The sequence below is a fragment of the Corapipo altera genome, unplaced genomic scaffold (genome assembly GCF_003945725.1).
Source record: "Corapipo altera isolate COAL_440 unplaced genomic scaffold, ASM394572v1 56, whole genome shotgun sequence".
NCBI classification, from domain to species: Eukaryota; Metazoa; Chordata; class Aves; order Passeriformes; family Pipridae; genus Corapipo; species Corapipo altera.
In genome coordinates this window covers 13,788-32,630 of record NW_020884896.1, presented here as the reverse complement: position 1 = coordinate 32,630, position 18,843 = coordinate 13,788, and the positions used below count along the sequence as shown (strand labels likewise).

The 18,843-nt window shown below is 42.0% G+C and overlaps 1 protein-coding gene across 2 annotated transcripts in view; it reads left to right on the top strand.

The window, feature by feature from the left end:
* The first annotated feature begins 121 nt into the window (after positions 1-121).
* ALOX5 (arachidonate 5-lipoxygenase) overlaps positions 122-18,843 on the top strand; it is a 30,461-nt gene continuing 11,739 nt past the window's right edge. The window contains exons 1-9 of one of the 2 annotated variants that reach the window (XR_003528464.1): positions 122-348; positions 7,119-7,317; positions 9,081-9,162; positions 10,656-10,778; positions 13,897-14,003; positions 16,923-17,095; positions 17,851-17,997; positions 18,094-18,297; positions 18,525-18,611. Coding sequence is in view for 1 of the 2 variants with exons in the window: in XM_027648281.1 (XP_027504082.1) it covers positions 199-348; positions 7,119-7,317; positions 9,081-9,162; positions 10,656-10,778; positions 13,897-14,003; positions 16,923-17,095; positions 17,851-17,997; positions 18,094-18,297; positions 18,525-18,611 (1,272 nt within the window). In the remaining variant the exon portion in view is untranslated. The remainder of the gene's footprint in view (positions 349-7,118; positions 7,318-9,080; positions 9,163-10,655; positions 10,779-13,896; positions 14,004-16,922; positions 17,096-17,850; positions 17,998-18,093; positions 18,298-18,524; positions 18,612-18,843) is intronic. The other variant, XM_027648281.1, reaches the window with a different exon arrangement.

The following is an 18,843-nucleotide window of genomic DNA, read 5'->3' as shown; positions in this document are numbered from 1 at the left end:
GGGTGCCGGGAGGGCTGTGCAGGACAGGGAGGTGTGCCGGTCGCTGGGGAAGGGGCGGGCAGCCCGAGCCGCGCCGTGCGGTGGCGGAGGAGGCGGCGGCGCTGGGCAGGGTCGGGGCTGAGGCAGGAGCGCGGCTCAGCAGCGCCGGTCGGGTCGGTGGGGCCCTGCAGAGCCGAGCCCAGCCGAGCCGGGGGGACCATGCCGTCCTACACGGTCACGGTGGCCACGGGCAGCCAGTGGTTCGCGGGCACGGACGACTACGTGTACCTGACCCTGCAGGGCACGTCGGGCTGCAGCGAGAGGCACCTCCTGGACAAGCCCTTCTACAACGACTTCGAGCGCGGCGCGGTGAGTCCCGCCCGACCCGCGGCTGCCCCGGGGGCTGCCCCGCGGACGAGACAACGCGTTTGTCCCCCCGAGGTGCCTCGGGCCGGACCCGAGCAAGGCTTTCTTTAAACTCTTGTCCGCGTGTGCCGGTGCTCTGAAGTGGGACACCAGGACTGAGATGCCTGCTGACATTCCCGGCCGCCTGTCGTCCGTATCCCTGCCCTAGGTGGTAGCCCTGGCTGTGGTCATTCAGTCGTAGGGAAAGAAACGGCCCTTTGGTCCTTGCTTACAGTGGGCTTTCAGATCTCCTCGTACTTTCTTTACAAATACTTAAAAAAATGTGGGTGCTTCCTCTTGATAGGTGTTTAGAATCCATATTTACTAGTAGTCAGAACCCTACTACCTCCAAGAAATTAGAGGTAAGAACTTCCAGTGGGAGTTACAATGCCTGCCAAGGGAAATGTGTAGGGCAACTTCAGTGAAAGTTGAAAACCAGCTTGAATGTGTAAATGTGAGAATGAAATTGTGACTGGGCTATCAGCTATGCTCTTCTTCCTAACCTAGATTTCTGATATGTGTTGTGCCCTGTCCTCTCTGTGGTCTTATCACAGTATTAGGACTATCCATATGTAATTGCTTATGCTGTAAGCACTGGTTTAGAATGGCATTTATTTGCCTATTGTCCACTGTGGAAATAACAGACTCAAGCCTTTTTTCCCCCCTCCCAAAATGTGTATTTCATTTGGAAACCTAATTCACAGTTTCCAGAAGATCTGGTGACATTTAAGCAACTTTGAAAGTTTTAAAGAAGTATTTGTAAGTCACTTTGGAAGTGAGACCTACGTCTGCCTGTGCAAGTGAGTCTTAGCTGTCGTGGTGCTGCTTTGCTTTAGGTATGTTTTTTTCAACCTAAGTTAAGTACCTGCTCTCTTCTGTGTTAGATATTGCAGATAGATACCAGAAGTCAACATTTTGAGTAGGTGTTGATGGCATGTAGTAGCTATGGTCCCTAGATATTTACCAACTGCTGCTATTAAAGTTAATTTTCTTTCATGATAAACATTCATTAGTTTAGACCCTTGTTACCTTGAATCTCCCATATGGACATCCAGTCGTTTTTTCTCTCTTATCTGGTGAATAGTCATATACTTTAAGCAAAGCTGAACAACATTAGCAAGAGAGGTTGAAGGAGACCTCAGACTGTCCTGCAAACATAGGGTTAGTGTGCTCTCCCAAGAGGGCTGAGCCCTGTCTGGCTGAGGAGACAACCACCAGGGTTTCAGTTTGCTCTTATTCCTGGGCTACAGAAGAGGGTTTCACTGTCTTTGAGACATGGCTGTGATGGAGAGCCTGGTGTACTCTGAACATCCGACTGGACTAGGAGATGACATGATGTGAGCATTCAGTATATGTCTGTCCATCAGCAGTTCTTGAGGTGCAGTGGGACCAGGTCCAGTAGGAGCAGAGTTACATCCTGCTGGGCGAGCGAGCAATGAACAGAGATTTGGGGGTCTTAGTAGCAGCAAATATGCAGTCAGTTTTTTCAGCACGTAATTTTTGTGGACAGTGAGAATAACTCTGCGTTCCATAAAGCGTCTGGCTCATGGAACACTTGCAGTACGATGTGCTAAGTTTTGAGTTTGAAGATGTTTTCTTGGGGAGTGCAATGTGTTTCTCCAGGCACCTGTTCAGGTTACATTGTGTGTAGAACACTGTGAGTCTTACTAATATGTTGTGCAAGAAAAAAAGGAAAGAAAAGAAAAATACCAATACAGAACCAAAGAAACCCAACCAAACAAAACCAAACCAACCAACCAAACAAACAAACAAACCCACTCCCCCCCCAAAAAACCCCCAAAATCACACCAAAAAAATTCCAAAACCAAAAAAAAACCAAAGCAACCAAAAAACAAACAAACAAAAACCTGAAGCAGGCCAGAAGACTTTGAGGTTTGTTGGTTTGCAAAACGTAGCCACTGTTTTCACAGTTCTGCCTTTAGAGCTTCTTTCAACAACATCTCTATAATTTTCTCTTCTACCAAGAGATTCAATTGTTAATACATTTGCAAAAACAAATGCACTTTTTAGCACATGACTTGAATTGTGCCGTATTATTTTGTGAGGCTTTGTCTGCTTTCCAAGTTTTTTTCTAAATGTGGGGCCAGGGTCTATAGTTCCATTGTCCTGGTAATGTCTTCATTTGAATTATTGCAAATTGTGTATATTACTAGATATGATGAGGGTGGGCTTGGGTCAGTTCTGAGTAGGAGATTTGCATACCAAATGTTGATTGAGAGAAGAGTATGTGGAAAAACCTGAAGGGATTTGCACGAGATTAGCTCAGTTGTAGTTTTTGTCTGACTTACTTCAAGTACTGGATGCAGTTGAAAGTAATGGCTGCTTTTCTTTACTCTGTGTCTTTTGAGTAAATTTCTTTGGTGATGAGTAATTTCAAAGCAAGTGTTATGGTGTTGCTTAGTTCTCTCCTTACTTCCCGTTCCCCCTTTATCTGCTTTTTGCTTTCGTTGAAAGAAATACACTCACAAGTATTTCCAGAAGAGAAATACAGTTCCTTCCACTTAAAAGTTTTTGCTTATAGAAAGAGGGGATATCTGTGCTGTCCTTTTTCCAATATAATGGTAGTCAGTAGAAATTTCTCCTCAAAAGGAGAATTTAGGTTTTGTACGAGATTAAATTGCTTGAACAGGATGCTACAGGAGGTTAGACACTCTGATAGTCTTCATAGTCTTAATTAATTCTGTTCTCTCACTCTGAATTCAAACTGTATAAAAACTCGTAGCATCTCTGGCTCACTGTGCAGTCATCTTGGTGTTTTAACAAGAAACCTCGTACAACAAATGTCATAGAAACCTTGAGCAACCAACTGTCAGTTCTTACCTGGACTTTGTATGCTGTCTCTAACCTGACACACCTTTGCTGCATTAGCAAAATTGTCATCTCAGGTGAGCCTGTGGCATTGCTGACTTGGAGGAGCAGAAGCTGTGTGAGATACCAGGAGGGAGCCCTGCCTTTCAGAAGTGCCATTAAAATTGGAATTGTGTTGGTCATAAAAAGACTAAAAACCTTCAGGAGCATTTAGGTTAATTGCATGTCCTCTATACATTACATCAACAGTAACTATTTCAAGACCCTTGTAATATTGGCAAGTAGATTGTTATCAGAGAAATGAGTTTCTTCTGAAGATTGGCTGTCAGTGGGACATTTCCATCAACTCTTTGGATTTGATTCCCATTGCTCTTTAATTTAAATCTTACGTGTACTTACATATAGGTATGACATTATAAGAAATCTAGAAATATATATCTGTAAATGTGGCTTTTAAAAAATGAAATCTTTAGCTGAACCTTTAAAGGAGATGAATTTAAAAAAATGAAAGATATCTTGGGCAACAAGGAGTTAACGAGAAAATAAGACTAACTTCAGACTTTCTGTGCCGTGCTAATCACCTGGCAGCAATGGGGTTTTGTATGGATTTGAGCTAAAAATACTGCAGTATATTTTCCCTAACCAGACACTGGTTTTGATCACCTTATTCTTCCTCTTTACACAATTAGCGCTAGAATTGGAAATGAGTGAGAAGACAGAGCATAAAAATCTCAAGTAGCTGAATAAAAAGTAAATCTCATTCAGATGCAGTTTATCACTTGCTTCTGTATGTTATTGCATTAGTCTTTAGATGTTTGAATTCCCTTTATAAGGATGAACACAAATGGGTAATAATTCACATATATTTGTGGATTTGTTTGGACTGTGTCTCTGCAAGGCTTCCACCTTCTGACTGCCAAATGCAACAAGAGCATGATAAAATGGAAGGAGAAAATTCATTTTTTGTTGTAACTGCAGAAAGAGGTGCGCAAGCAGGAAGTGACTGACGTTGAGATAACATGGTATGACAGCCTGTGACGAGGGACTCTTCTGCAAAGTGCCATCTGGTCCTGGAAAGACGTACAAAATTGCAGAAGTACTGACTAAGTGCGAAACCTGAGCCTGGTAAAGAGTTTATTGACAGTTTTTATTGAGAAGACCAGGGAATTGAATATGGAATAGAAATGGTTCAAGTGCTGCCTATTTCTGGAAAGAAGATTGAAGAATGGGAATCAGTCTGAGCATGCTCTCTGAGTTTTTCAGCCATCATCCAGAATTGTTTGTGCCAGTTGACAAGAGTGAAGCTGAGAATATTGGGTGTGGGCTGAAAGGCAAAGATGAGAGTTGTGGTGTTTCAAAGTGGCATTGTGGGAGGAAGGAATCTCCATTTACTTAGCCAGAAGTACAGGGGTGTTTCCTGCAGTTACTGACAGTGATAGTTCTGTGTCAAGGCACAATTAATGTGAATTCTGAGACAAGCCACTCAACATTTTCCAGTCTCCACCACTGGTTCAGAATCATGAATCATCAAGGGAATTAATTTATCTTTATAAATTATATTTTTAGCTGTTCCAGCATGGGATGGCAAGGTTGAAGAGCCTGCAGCATAAACTTTTTTAAAAAATTTTTAAAATTACTCTATTTATTTGCTTTACAGGAAGAACTGTAGCTTTTCTGCTATGGAGATGCAAGGAAAAGTGATAAGCATCATTATAATGTGTTGCTTGAGATCTCTACTCTGTGATTTTCATCCCTCAGCTCACATCCTGGCAGACAGATGCTGTCATCCAAAGCTTGCCAAGGACTGCTGTACTGTTTGTGAGGCAGTTGATTACCACCTGGTGTGTCTGGGTGTGCTATGGACATAAACATTGCAAATTTTATTTAAGACACGATGGGCTTCCTTTTTAAAAGAAACAGTTCAATGTCTTTTGCTTTAATATGGTGGGGAGAATATAGCTCAGACCAGAAGAGAATGAAGTCTCTAAGTGTAACCACATGAAGCTTAGCAAAGTCGCTTGAGCAAGGTAGTCTTTGACTACTGCTCTCATGATTGCCATACCCAATTCAGCTTTGTTAAGATGAGCACTTGGCTGCTCCCATATATCCTGAGCTGTTCAGACTTCTGGAGAGTGAGAATCGATTCCCATTCCCCTGAATTGCCTAGCACCACATGGTGTCTTACCAGTCATATTTGAAACAACTAATTTATTCCTGGGCTGGTAATTCCCAATAGTTCAAATGACACCAGAACTATCATTTGTAAGAGATATGGTGCTGTGTAACCTGCTCTAGGTGATCCTACCTTGGCAGGGAGGTTGGACTAGATGATCTCTGGAGATCTCTTCCAACCCTAACAATTCTGTAATCTCTGTATTCACTGTCCTAAATATGTCAGGCAATTTAGCAAGGTCCTTAGGTCAGCATTCATAACAGCTGTTGTGCTGGGTGGGAGTGCTCAGTGTGGGGAAGAAGTGCAGCATCATATCCTGACCATGTAGCTTCCACTTCTTCTGTAGCCCTGCTGGAGCCATCATCAAGAAAGGGAGAGTGTGGTATGCACTCACTTCCTCGGCCTGACGAGGTTCAGAGCTGCAGCCCCCAGACCTCAGCAAAGCTTGGTGTAGGGGCAGCACTGGGACTGGTCTGCTTCTCTCCTGGATCGCTGAAAGACAACTAACTCAAGATTTCACAGGCCTGTCCCTGATCAGGAGCAGGCATGGGAGAAGTCCTTTGAAGGAGCAGGTGTGGGTGGTCCCCATAGTTTTCAGTACCAGCTCAGTACCAGCAAAGACTCTGACCAGACCCTTAGCATGGAAAAGGGCTAAACAGACTAGCTACTGTGCAGCTCTGGGCTGAGGTCCCGCTGTGTTGCAGGAGTCAGGCCTCTCCAGAAGGAGCTAAACCACATTTCCACACGCTGGCTTGTTTTATGTGAAAGAATGAAGCGCACCCAGAGCTAGATGGGGTTCTTGTGCCTCTTGTTTTCAGTTAGCTGCTTAAATTCCCTTGTACTTCTGAGCCATACAAACATAAAATGTATCATTGTTCAAATCTTAGCTGTACAAAACCAAAATGTACCATTGTCCTCATTTTAAATATGGAGAACTGAAGAAGGATAGGAAGCAGAAGACAAAGGGGATCTAGGTGATCTGGATACTGTTCTTAGTCTGAAGTACATATAACTAACATACAAAAGTCTTTAGATTCCTTGTCCAATGTTTTAATCTCATTATCATCTTTCCACTCCAGTTGCATGAGTAGATGTGCCCTAGCAGTACCTCTTTCAGCTGTTGCCAAGAGAGAACAGTGGATGGTTTCATGGCCTGCATATTTTTCCCAGAGTTGCAAACATTTCAAGGAGTAACACCATTTTTAGGTTGCATACAAAAATGTTTCTCTGTTTCTGGAATGTTTTGCATGTTCTTGTTTGTTCTTTTATTCATCTTTCTGTTGCATTGCAGTCCAATAATAGTGTCACAGCATATGACTCAGAGACAGCAAACTCAATGCTGAATCAGTTTATTAATGCACAGAGTACAGATTATATACCACATGTGTGTTTTAATCATTATCAAAAGATAGATTTATAGTTTTGTTTTTCTACGTAGTCTAAATACTTAAAGTCCAACTGGTGATCCTTATCTCTTGTTTGTGTCCACTCTTCCACATCATTCCTGTTCTTGAGTACGTACAGCATTCCAGCTGCTAGATCAAAGGATGGTCAAGACATCTTGCAATCAGCAGTTTCAGCTATGTTTGATTATGTACGAGTTGAGTGATAACCACATAGTAGATCTTCCTTTTTTCACCCACCAGAACCTGGAAAGACCAGGTGTGCCTGTGTAATGCTGGCAATGTTTCCTGCATGTGCAGTAGATCACTGACTGTATTCTGCTCTGCAGGTTGACTCCTATGATGTGACTGTGGAAGAAGACCTTGGAGAAATTCAACTAATAAAAATTGAGAAACGAAAGTACTGGTACCAGGATGACTGGTACCTTAAGTATGTTACTGTTAAAACACCAGTGGGTGACTATTTGGAGTTCCCATGTTACCGTTGGATTACAGATGAAAAGGAGGTTGTCCTTCGAGATGGAAGAGGTGAGAACCATAAGAAACCAGATTTCCTGCAGAACATCTGGAATTCTTCTCTCTCTCCTTCCCCTTTTTCCATGTACCTCCCGATTGTCTCTCTCACATGGAGATGCACTTCCAGTCCCCTGCTGCATCCTAGAGAATGGACTTTCCCTACTGACTAGGAATACTTCCTGAGCAACTTGTTGGTGTAGGCACTGGCAGTTGGATTGGATATTTTGGGAAGCACATACAAGGAAGAGTCCTTATGCTAGCTTGTTACACTGGTCTTGAATTTGAGGACTGACCCTAATGCCAAATTTTTATCTGCTCCACATACCCATTGCTGAAGCCCTTTTGATCTAATTAGAATTAGTGTTCTGTGGTTGTTTCATGCTAAGGTCCCAGGAGGCCCATGATTAATTGCCTGTGAATTGTCTTTTTTACATAAGAGTGAAATAAAATCCCAAAGTAGACTGGTCAGCAGATGCAAGGACTGACTTGAAACAGCAGCTTACTTTTCACTCCTTCTCTTTGCATGCTGTCAAGTCCAGGACAAGGCAGAGTGATGGATATGACTGCTGCAATTACTGGTGACCAACTGAGGAAAGCATTTTAACTGTCTCTGACTACCTACTTGCTGTGGTCAGGGTTGGGGCAGATATTTATGTTTGCTTGTTCCCCTCTGTGCTACCTGGGGTAGGTTGGCTGCTGTGGTGGTCTGCAGCATGAGTGCTTGAAAACAGCTGAAACAAGTTATGAGGTGGTAGGAAATAAATGTTTATCTTGCCCTTAAGTCTTTGGCTGCTCCTGGCTGAGGAATTTTGTATTTGAAGCCTTTTGTCCTATAATTACAACTATGTATCTGTTTATTTTTGGTCTCCAGAAGGACTTCTAATTTTTCATAATTTGGTTTATAACAACTGTAACACTTCCATGGAAGACAGCTTTGCTTGGCTTTCAGAGTATGGTGAGGTTAGGGACAAGAGCAAGTAAAACCCTCTTGGTAACTTAAACACTATCAGCTGGAAACCATTAGCCATATATGTTATCAGCTGTGTTATCTCTGATATTTCCAGCCCCAAACCACTATTGTCATGAAACTCCTGCTGGTTTTATCTACCCTCTCATTTGTGTATGCAAAGTGAGTCTCATAGCTTGCCCTTTCTCTGATCACTAAGGAAGTCTCTGTGTTATTTAGTGGTATGTTGAATTCATGGTCAGAAGAGCAAAATATCTGGAAATAAAGCCTCTTTGTTTTTTCTTTCTGTTCTCATGACAGGAAGATAGGATTATTGCCCCATGCTGATGGGGAGAGCACAGCTGTCTCTCAGGAGGGAGGTTCAGTGATGTTTCCTGGGGATGTCTTTTAGCAGAGAAGATGAGCTGGAACAATATTGTGGTTTCTCTTATTGATGAAAATTCCCTTAGATACTGAACTGTAAAATTAATTCCCATGACCCTCTTCAGACCATTTAACACTAGATACATACAGCAAGTGTCTACACTAGGAATCCAGGTTTTATATACAGTTGAGACAGATGTTCCTAGCTTGAGCTAATTGCCCCTTGGAGGCACCAACTTAGGAGCTTATCTCCTTCCACAGATTCTGTTAAGGACCTGTGTCTCTACTCACAGTACTAAATTGGATCATGAAAGCACTTTCCACAGAAATTTGTAAAGGTATAGATCAAAAGTTTGAAGGTTTGAAAAATCTGCTGTCCTTCTCAACACCTGGGCAGTGATGGTGGGGGAACCTCATAACCCTGTCTCTTTTCCCTGTTTCACAGCAAAGCTACCCCGAGATGACAAGACTCAGATTCTGAAGCAGCACAGACGCAAAGAGCTTGAGTCCCGTCAGAAAATGTACCGGTGAGTTTCCTGCTGCTCCCCAGAAGGTCCAGGGTCTGTTCTCATCAACTCAGAGTTTGGGAGAGTATGTTCAGATTATCATATGACTCTAATTACTCAACTCCTGGATAAGAGAAAGCATAAATTACCACATTGGCCATATCTGGTTTTTACTTAGGTGGAATTCACTCTAAGTGATGATCATCTTAGTGCAAGGGACATTACAAGATACTTGAATCTCAGATAAGGCTGTCTGGAAGGCTTAAGTGGAAATTCAGTGATACAGCCTAATTGTGGTCCCTCTGGCACACAGTTGTGCTTTCAAGGAAGATCTGGAAGCATATTTCATTTGCCTGTTACAAGCAGTACTACAGTTTTGGAACATGATGTGAACATGTCAGCTCTGACCGGAGCTTTTTGGCTGCTGCAGCAAGCTACTTTTAGTTGTTTCCTGCATTGGGGTGCAGTGGAAAATCTGTTCCTGTTTGAGTGGACTGGAATGTGCTAACAGAACACAGTTGTGATACCCACCCTAATACTGTAATAGGTATTTTTTTCCTAATCAGTGTCACAATGAGAAAATACTGTCTTTTATAAACTAGTAACTCCAGAAGACATTTGACATTTCCTCATGCAAGAAACGTACTCTGTTAAAATAACAAAAGTTTCTTGCACTTACATCTCCTTATCATGAGAATAAGGATCAGGGTAGAGGGTCCATTCAGAATTGATGGATTGAGGCTTGGTCCATGTGTTGTTGATATAATTTGAATAAGAAAGGCTCTTACTTACAAATTGCAGGAAATAGAGCAGAGAAAAATATGTTTCGAAAAGAGGTGTGACACAAAATTTTATTTATGTATGCAAGAAGGAAGGCAAAATCATTTGTAATTTCAGGGAAGTAGCTATTTACAATTCAGATGCATAACTGATAACACACAATGCAGCCTGTGTGTGGCAGGCAGTTTGGAAATACCACTGAAACACTATTCTTTACATTTCACTTTCTGTTGTTTTGAAATAAAAATGGAGCAGAGAATGTGTGCCATGACCATTAGGAGGTTGAGAAATTGAATCAAGAATATCTGAGTCTCCTGGAGAGTGCCTTTTGAAGGAATCTAAATACATGTCTGAGTATTTTAGCTGCTGGATCTCAGTTCTGCAAAAATGCAGCCCCAAGAATGAGCGTGCATTGGACACCTGTCTGTCTCTCTGTCCCCTCCCCTCCCAATACATTTGAAGCTAATGCCAGTTTCAATCAAAGGTGACAAGTGTTTAGAAATACCACAGATATAAGTTGCTTCGAGCTTTGCAAAGGTAGATGGCCAAGCAGTTGCCTTCCACTGTGCTTGAGGATTCTGTGCTTGATGTGATGTAAGTCACTATTTTTGGCCTAAGTCTGCCACAAATTTCCTCTATAGGGGCGAGTCACAGAAGCAGAGTAGGTAAAGGAAAGACACAGCTCTCATGTTGGTGAGGTTATATGGTTAATCAAACCTCTTCTGTTTTCTCAGCTGGAAGGAGTGGCATCCTGGCTTTCCCCTGAGCATTGATGCCCATTCTCACAGTGAACTGCCTCGTGACATCCAGTTTGACAATGAAAAGGGAATTGACTTCATTCTGAACTACACAAAAGCGTAAGTGTTTTGTGGGACTTCAGGAGTTTTTCAGAATCTCTTTTGGGGCAGCATAAGGATCTGATCACGTTTTAGGTTTCATCTGATCATGTTTTAGGGGTGAGGCCATCCTGAAAAAGGGAAAATTCCATCATAGTTATTGGGTTGTGCTTTTGTAAATAAACCTGTGGCAAAACCAAGAAGAGTTTCTAAGCAAGAGGTGAAAGATGTGAAAATATGCAAAACCCCATGCAACATCACTGAGATCGTCTTTTGTTGCCCTGGCAATGGCATGTTATTCCAGACTTCTCCAGGTCCTGTGTTTTCCAAGAGCAGTTGATTCTAGCACAGTGTTAGCCAGTGCACAACACCTGTTTCCCAGCTCATATGGAAGATCTGAGTAATACAGGAGCAACAGCATCTGAATGCCAGAGATGAGAGGTTTGCCATTAGGACACATAACCAATTTGGAGGCTACATTCCCCTTCCAGCAATCCTATCCTGCCTGGCTATGGCATGTTGACAGAGATCCTGAGTTGCAGCCAAGTGAAATTTGGAAGCAATTCAGCAGAGTGCGGGGACATCTGTCTTTGTCATTGGCTGTAAGGGGTCCTCCCTATGAAGGAGGAACCTGAAACTGTATTGCAGATAGCCAGCCATTCTGGATAACTGGTATGACACAAAAGAGATTTTTCCAAGGAATAGCAATGCTTTTTGTCTGGCACATCTGTTGAAAAATCTAGACCTATGATTTTGGTTGAGTGATCTGTGAAAATCTTCAAAAAATGAGTTTGATAGCCCTTATCTAGCTACCCTGATATACACTGGGAGCTTGGAGCAACTGTCTGCAGGAATGGAGTGGAGATATATGGGGGAAGGCACGGGTCCTGCCTTCAGTTTGAGTGCAGCAGGAGGGAAGACAGGGAGATGTGTTTGAAAATCCAAAGGAAGGTGTAGAGTTGCAAGGTGTAGCAGTGGGCAAGTAGCACATTTAAGGAAAAATGTGACAGCTATGAGAGTTATATGAGACATAGGGAGTAGTGGAAGAGGGGAGGGGAATACCCTTTTACTTGCACTGCAAAAATGAACTTAGAAGGGGGGAGATATGTCTCGGATATTCTTTATGCTGTTGCAAGGTTGGATCTTCAGGTGCTATTGGCAGTGGATAACTCTGTAAGTTTACAGGATTAATTGTGTGTAGGTGGAGATAATTCTGAAGGTGTCCAGTGCTGACATGACCTATAATATCTAGCAAACGGAAACTCTCAGCCTGGATTCTGTGCCAGAAATACAGACTTTTGTTGCTATTTTGGACCAGTGTTGCATTTGGGCAGATTAAGTTCTGCAAGAAACTCTGCCATTTTTAACTTGCTCTGTTTTCTAGTATGTGCCAGTATGATATCCAAGAAATACTTGATTTCTTGGGGAAAGCAAGTTTTATTTTCTAAGTTCTTCACAAGTTTGTTCCAAGATAGGAAATGTGAAAAGCTTTCTCCTTTTGGAAGAAATCTTTGAAATACCTGAGAATGAATGTGTGCCTGGCATTCAGCAGGTCAAACCACAGCAGATTTGTGACTAGATCCCAGGTGCTGTGCCTACTGCTTGGTTTGATCAGTAGCCTCAGGTAAGACAAACAGGAGAGGAGCAGTACATATCAGTTCATGTGTCAAGTGTTTTCTAATCCTAGAGTGGTTCTGAAGGAGGGCAGAGGCTCTACAGGACCTTTAGTGGAAACTCTAAAATAAGACAGTCTCAAATAACTGTTCTCAAGCTATCAAGTTTTGTTTTTTAAAATAATTTAAACTTCTGGTGATGGTCATACTTCCTCTGGAAGGTCATCTGTGATTCAGATACCTAGTCCCTATCCAGAAAGTCCTGCCCAGTAGTTACAAGAGACCTCTGGAGAAGTCATGTCCTGTTCTAGCCTAGACAGTTGTGTGAGTTTTCCTTCCTAGCATGCCTCCAGACACCTCTTAACCTTGACTACCATCTGCAGCAGCAGAAACAGCCCATTCTGCATGTACCCCATCTGGGCTTAGTGCAGAAGCAGCTCCTTTGTGGGGGTTATGGTCATGCTGGTCTAGAGCCCTCCTCCAGATTACCATTTGCTGTTTCTCCAGACTTTTGGTCCTCTTGAGCCAGTTCTAATCCAAGCCTTTTTATAAGTTTAGTGATGATAAATCCACCCTTCTGGGATTCTTCCTCCCTCAAATTCTGTTTGGGAGAATTTCCTGCAACACTGTGACCTTTCTTTACTCTGTCATCTGCCCTGCGTATCTTGGTGCGCTGTGTGCGCATTTGAAGTGTTAGTGGGAAACCAGCTTTCTTTTCCAAATTCATTATTTGCTTTCTAGTCAAAGCAAAGGAATTCTATTTAATAAGAACAGTTTAGCATTTATGTAATAATTTCGGACTTGTCATCTCATATAAAGGGGACTTGCTCAGCTGTGGTGTAGACAGAATATTTTGCTGAATTTGCACTTTAAATGAGATATATCTGGTTCCCAGCCCACTGTGTTCATGTGATGTCTGCAACCAAGTGATTTGGTTTCTGAGGTTTAAGGGCCAAGTTTAACCAGCAGCTCAAGTAAATAGAAAGCTCTCAAAAGCTCAAATGTCACACTGTACGGATCCAGTCTGGCCTTGATCACATAGAGACTTACAGCAGCTGTTTAGGAATAGTGGCTGACTGATCCTGGGCTGTGTTTGTTCTGAATTCACTTGTTCTGCACATCACTCAGTCTCTTTGTGTTACCATATCCCTTTCTGAATTGGTGTTAATAATCATCTCAGCAGTCTCAGCTGATGCTAACTACTGACAACATGTGAAGCACTAGTTTTTCTGACTATAGTTTTTATATGACATAGGTCCTAAAGCACTGCTGTTGTAGGCTGCCAAGAACAACTCTAGAACAGAGTTCTGTAAGTGCAATAGCAGGAGCTGGGCCCTTGATATGCCTTTCAGGCTTGTGTGTAAAGGTACAGCCTGCAAATTTAATTCTGTAGGGTGACCAATCCCATATTCCATTGCTAAAAATTTGTGTTTAGATATATAAAAGGGTGGAAAAGAATGGGGAAGGGTATTGAGGACACTGAAGATCATTTTTTTCAGATATGTTTTATTTTGGTGTATATTTAGGATGGAGAATCTTTATATCAACCGGTTCATGCACATGTTCCAGTCCTCCTGGAGTGATTTTGCAGATTTTGAGAGGATCTTTGTCAGAATCAGCAACACAATCTCTGGTGGGTTTATCAACATTTGCTCATGTTTGTGTCATAGAATGATAATTAATTGTCTTGTACATATCTGATCAGGATGGAAGTGGCTGACCTGCTCTCTGCTCTCCAGTAAGTAAACTCTAATCTCAGGCTGCAGATCATACCATCAACCCTCAAGACTGAAAAACAAAGATATGATCTCACAAGGAACTAAAATTACTGGTAAATGCTCAGTGACTTTCTCTGTCCTGAGCTATACTGGGTGTCAGTCCAGTTGGGCATCATAGTCCCTTTTGGGTTTTAGAAATGTATTTTCAAGTATGTACAAGTCCCATAGGATATATTTTATTACGTATTTTGCATCTAAACCTAGAGATAGCTTAGTGGGGGTGCCTTTCAGATCATATTAGCTTTAAGGCATCTTTGAAAGTTTGATTGTGCATGTCCCACTTCAGCCATCTAAATACATGGAAAATCTCCAAAAAGGCAAGTCTGGTACTGTTCTCTGCTAAGGGCAAGTGTGAAGGTGACCCCTCTTGCCTCTGACAGACAAGATCAAAGACTGTTGCCTAATATCCCAGCCATGTGCTCAGTTGCATTGCTGCTAAAAGTCCCAGCTTCTCGACCCTGTTCCAACACAGGGATGCTGCTACTGCCTTGGTTCTGCTGTCATAAGACCTGTAGCTCCCCTCAGTTGGTTCTTGTGGGCCATCTGTGTCAGTGACATGGGGCAGCTCAAATGCTTTCCAGAGGTATATTTTTCCCCACAGGGATTATTTTGACAAAACTCAGATATGAAGGCCCATGCTGTTAGGCCAGTGGATCTGGGGATGGGTTGCAAAATGCTGAGAATGATGTGGGAGCTGTAACTCATTCACCTGGTCCTGCTGAGCCAGGGTGAGTCATCAGACCACACTCTGAGGAACTGTGGTTCTTACTGGAAATTAGTGTGAGCTCGAGCTGAAAAAGCTTGTGGCATTTATCCAAAATGTCTCTTGTCAAAAATATGTCAGAATTAACTGTGTATTTCATTAAATATCCTACTTGTGTTTGCCATTTCATACTCACATCTTCTTACTAGAAGACAAAAATCCCTGTCTCAGAGTGTGAGTTTCACTTTTGGTTTCAGGGGTGTTCAGTTTTTTCAGTGTCTTTCCTACTGTTAAAAACTCCATTGATGTAGTATTAACATATAAAAGACAAACTACAGCTTTTCTTTAGCCCTTTTCAATACGAAAATCTTGGCAGTTACTTGAAAACCCAGTAAAAACAATTGCAGACAGTCACGGGTTTTGAAGTTCATGGTGACATTTCTGTAGAGCAGGGGTGGGGAGCTTTGGATTTGTGAACCAGGCCCAACTTTCTGCTCTTACCCATGGTTACATTATTAGATTGTTTTACTGGATATAATAAATGCACAGCTACTATAAATTTGTTAGTGTGTGAATAGGCTGCTCATACTCTGCAAAGGAAAATCTTTTCCCTCCTGCTCTGAAGTTTTACCTTTCTTCAGGCTACCTAAGGATCAGTTCACGCAAATAAGAGTAATTATGTGGTCAAGGGTATAAAACCAAGCACACGAGGTGGCAAAGCTATTAAAAACTAATTACAGCAATTTGTTACATTTAATAAGATTGCTTCCTGAAATACTTTTAACACAAGAATTAGATGTGATCTGCAATTAATTTCATTGATAACATTTCCATACCCATGAGGAAAGCTCCAATTCTGTGACATTTAAACATTAAGTGTCAGTCTCAGTTATGTTAATGCAATTCTGAATTTGCCTTTTTTGCAAGCCTTGGCAGAAACAGGGATAATGGAGAAGATGGTTCAAGGCATTTTTCAGTCATGCAGTTTCTGTCTAAGGTGATGAATTATTTTTTGTTTGGTGTAAACTTCAGATACAACTTCAGACTCATTATGCAATTGACAGAGATAGTGTAAATGTCACTTCATGTAAACGTAATGTTTTTATGCTTTGTTAGAGAACATTCTGGGTTTTGAGACTTTTTGTTTTAATTATCACTGCATTCCCTTGGGCTTATATTTTTCATCTTTCTACCCTCTTTAGAAAAATAAATTGCTTTCAGAAAAAGTTCTACCTTGTCTGAAAACAGACAATAGTGGAAAACTTTACTAGTTTAATTTTCCCCCTGAAGACAGCAATGGGATTATTCACATAATCATGTTTTTTCTGACTCTGAACTTGTAAACTGAAGTGGTGACATGATATTATGAAACAGAACACTGCAACTATGGAAAACATCCATTAGTACTACATGTGGAATAGTAAAGAGATGAAATACCCCAGACTAGAATTTTACTGATACATTTATCTGGGTTTATATTAGCAATTGAAAATTAAATAGAGGGAAAAAAATTTAAACAAGCAAAATAATGAACAAGGAGTTTTGCTAAGTGAAAGCCAAATCCAAACCCATCCCCAGGTATCCCTCACCCAACTCTAGCTAAAAGAACTGCTCCAGCCACTACTGTTCTTTCCCTACACACCTTGTTGTGTATTTCCCTTTTCCTGCCTGTACCATCTGTTTTTGGACTTATTCCTCTGTACTGCATGCCTTATGAATTTGAAGAGTGAGATTTAAAAATATAATGGAAGACCTGAGAAGGTCATTTGCAGATGAAGAGAGTATTTTTCATAGAATTGGAATATTTTACTCCTCATTGGTTCTGTACATGGAGAAACAAATTATTATCAATTTATTTTTTATTAAAGTGAGAAGCAAAGATTAAATTTTCCATTTAAGTGATTTTTTCTTAAAATTCCGTGTCACCTTTTGAATCCTTTTCTGCTGCTTTCTGTAGTCAAAGTTGGAGTGCAGTATAACAAAAAAGTGAGGGGGAAAGGAAGAATCCTACAATACAGTAGGATATTGATGCAGTGCAAATATTGATGCTTCAGGTTTGTTTTTCCTTTAGAATATGTGATGCAGCACTGGAAGGAAGATTTTATGTTTGGCTACCAGTTCCTGAATGGATGCAATCCTGTGCTGATACGGAGATGCATGGAGATACCCAAGAAGCTGCCTGTGACTATGGATATGGTAGAATGCAGTCTGGAGAGGAACCTGACACTGGAAGAGGAAGTGAAGGTACAGCTCTGGATCAGGCTGGACTGCACCCATTCCTTCTCGTATTCTCTCACCTCCAAACTCTGTTCTAACTGCTTCAGTCACATCTCTCTTCAGGCTTTCTGGTTGGTCATGGCAAAGCCGTTTGTCTCTGCAGACTGGCAGCACTTCTGTTGACTGCTTTCTCCTGCTGTCCTGGAGCTGCAGGCCATGCCTTTCTGCAGGTCCAGTGGAAGAGCTGTAACCAGGAAGTGAAGGGTCCTTTTTCAGTGGTTTCCTCTGAAAGGTTAGGGATTGACTGAATGCCTCAGGAGGGAAAATGTCTCTTCCTTTCCTGGTAGGGTCTTACCGAGACCAGGTCTTACCCCTGTTGTCACCTGCTGAGTTGAACTAACGTGCTGAAGAAGGGTTGAAAAGGGTGGTGCCTTGCTTTTGTTTGTACAATGAGCTCAGGGTTCTCTTCAACTGGCAGTGTGAAACTTGTTTACATCTGAGTGTCACTGCATGAGTGCCAAACACATAGATGCTCTTTGCTGAAAGACTCACTGTCAGACTCTGCAGACACAAGTAGTCAGTTTGTAAAATCGTACTTGGTGTCTCAATGGCATCACCTCTGAGCCACTATGAGCAAGGGCAAGGGCAGGCCAGTGGTAACTTGTAACCACCAGGCAGAAGTAAGTCTCTGGCCAAGACTTCTCATTTCTTTGTTCCGAGCCTTGCTGCTTGCACACCATTAAAACACATCATGCTTCCTTTTTTTTTTTTTATCCCCACAGCAAGGAAACATTTTCATTGTGGACTATGAGCTCCTTGATGGTGTGGATGCCAATAAAACAGACCCATGCACAATACAGTACTTGGCTGCACCCATCTGTCTGCTGTATAAGAATCTGGAGAATAAAATTGTACCTATTGCAATCCAGGTGGGCCTACTGTCAGAGTCTCTAAAGGGACACATTGCTTGTTGTCTCATTTTAAACATGAAGTACTTGAGATTTCATGTTCTTTGTATCTTTCAGCTTGGTCAAAAGCCTGGGCCAGACAATCCCATATTCCTTCCTTCAGATGCCACATATGATTGGCTGCTAGCTAAAATTTGGGTCCGCTCCTCTGATTTCCACATCCATCAGACAGTGACCCACCTCTTACGGACACACTTAGTCTCAGAAGTGTTCAGCATAGCCATGTTCCGGCAGCTGCCTGCTGTACATCCCCTCTTCAAGGTTGGTTCTTGCATGAAGGGATGTATGTGGGCTAGGGTGGTTATCACATCAGGTTGACAAACCAAAAGGAAGTTCTGGTGATAGTTCTGAAATAGTTTAACTGGCTGCCCTACAAGGCAAGATACAGCTAAACCACCAGGACCTTCAGGACTTCAACCTTTACATCTGGTTGCTGTTGAATTCAGCCTGAGAATTTGCCTTCTTTCGTTGTTTGTCCCATTTCACAGCTCTTGGTGCCACATATGCGGTTCACAATAGCCATCAATACCAAAGCCCGAGAACAGCTTATCTGTGAATGTGGCCTTTTTGACAAGGTAGGTAATCCTCTTTGTGAATCTTCATTGTTCATGTTTGTTCACAGTTCTTTGTGGTTATGTATGTACATATCCTTTGTTCATCACATATTGCCTTATTTCTTGGCCTTGCTACTAAAGGGCAAACATAACTAATATCACCTGAGAAACGGGCACACAGAACTGATGGCTTGTTGTCCTAAAGATATTCTCTTTTACTTTTAAGTAGCCAAATCAGAACTGGCCAATGTCA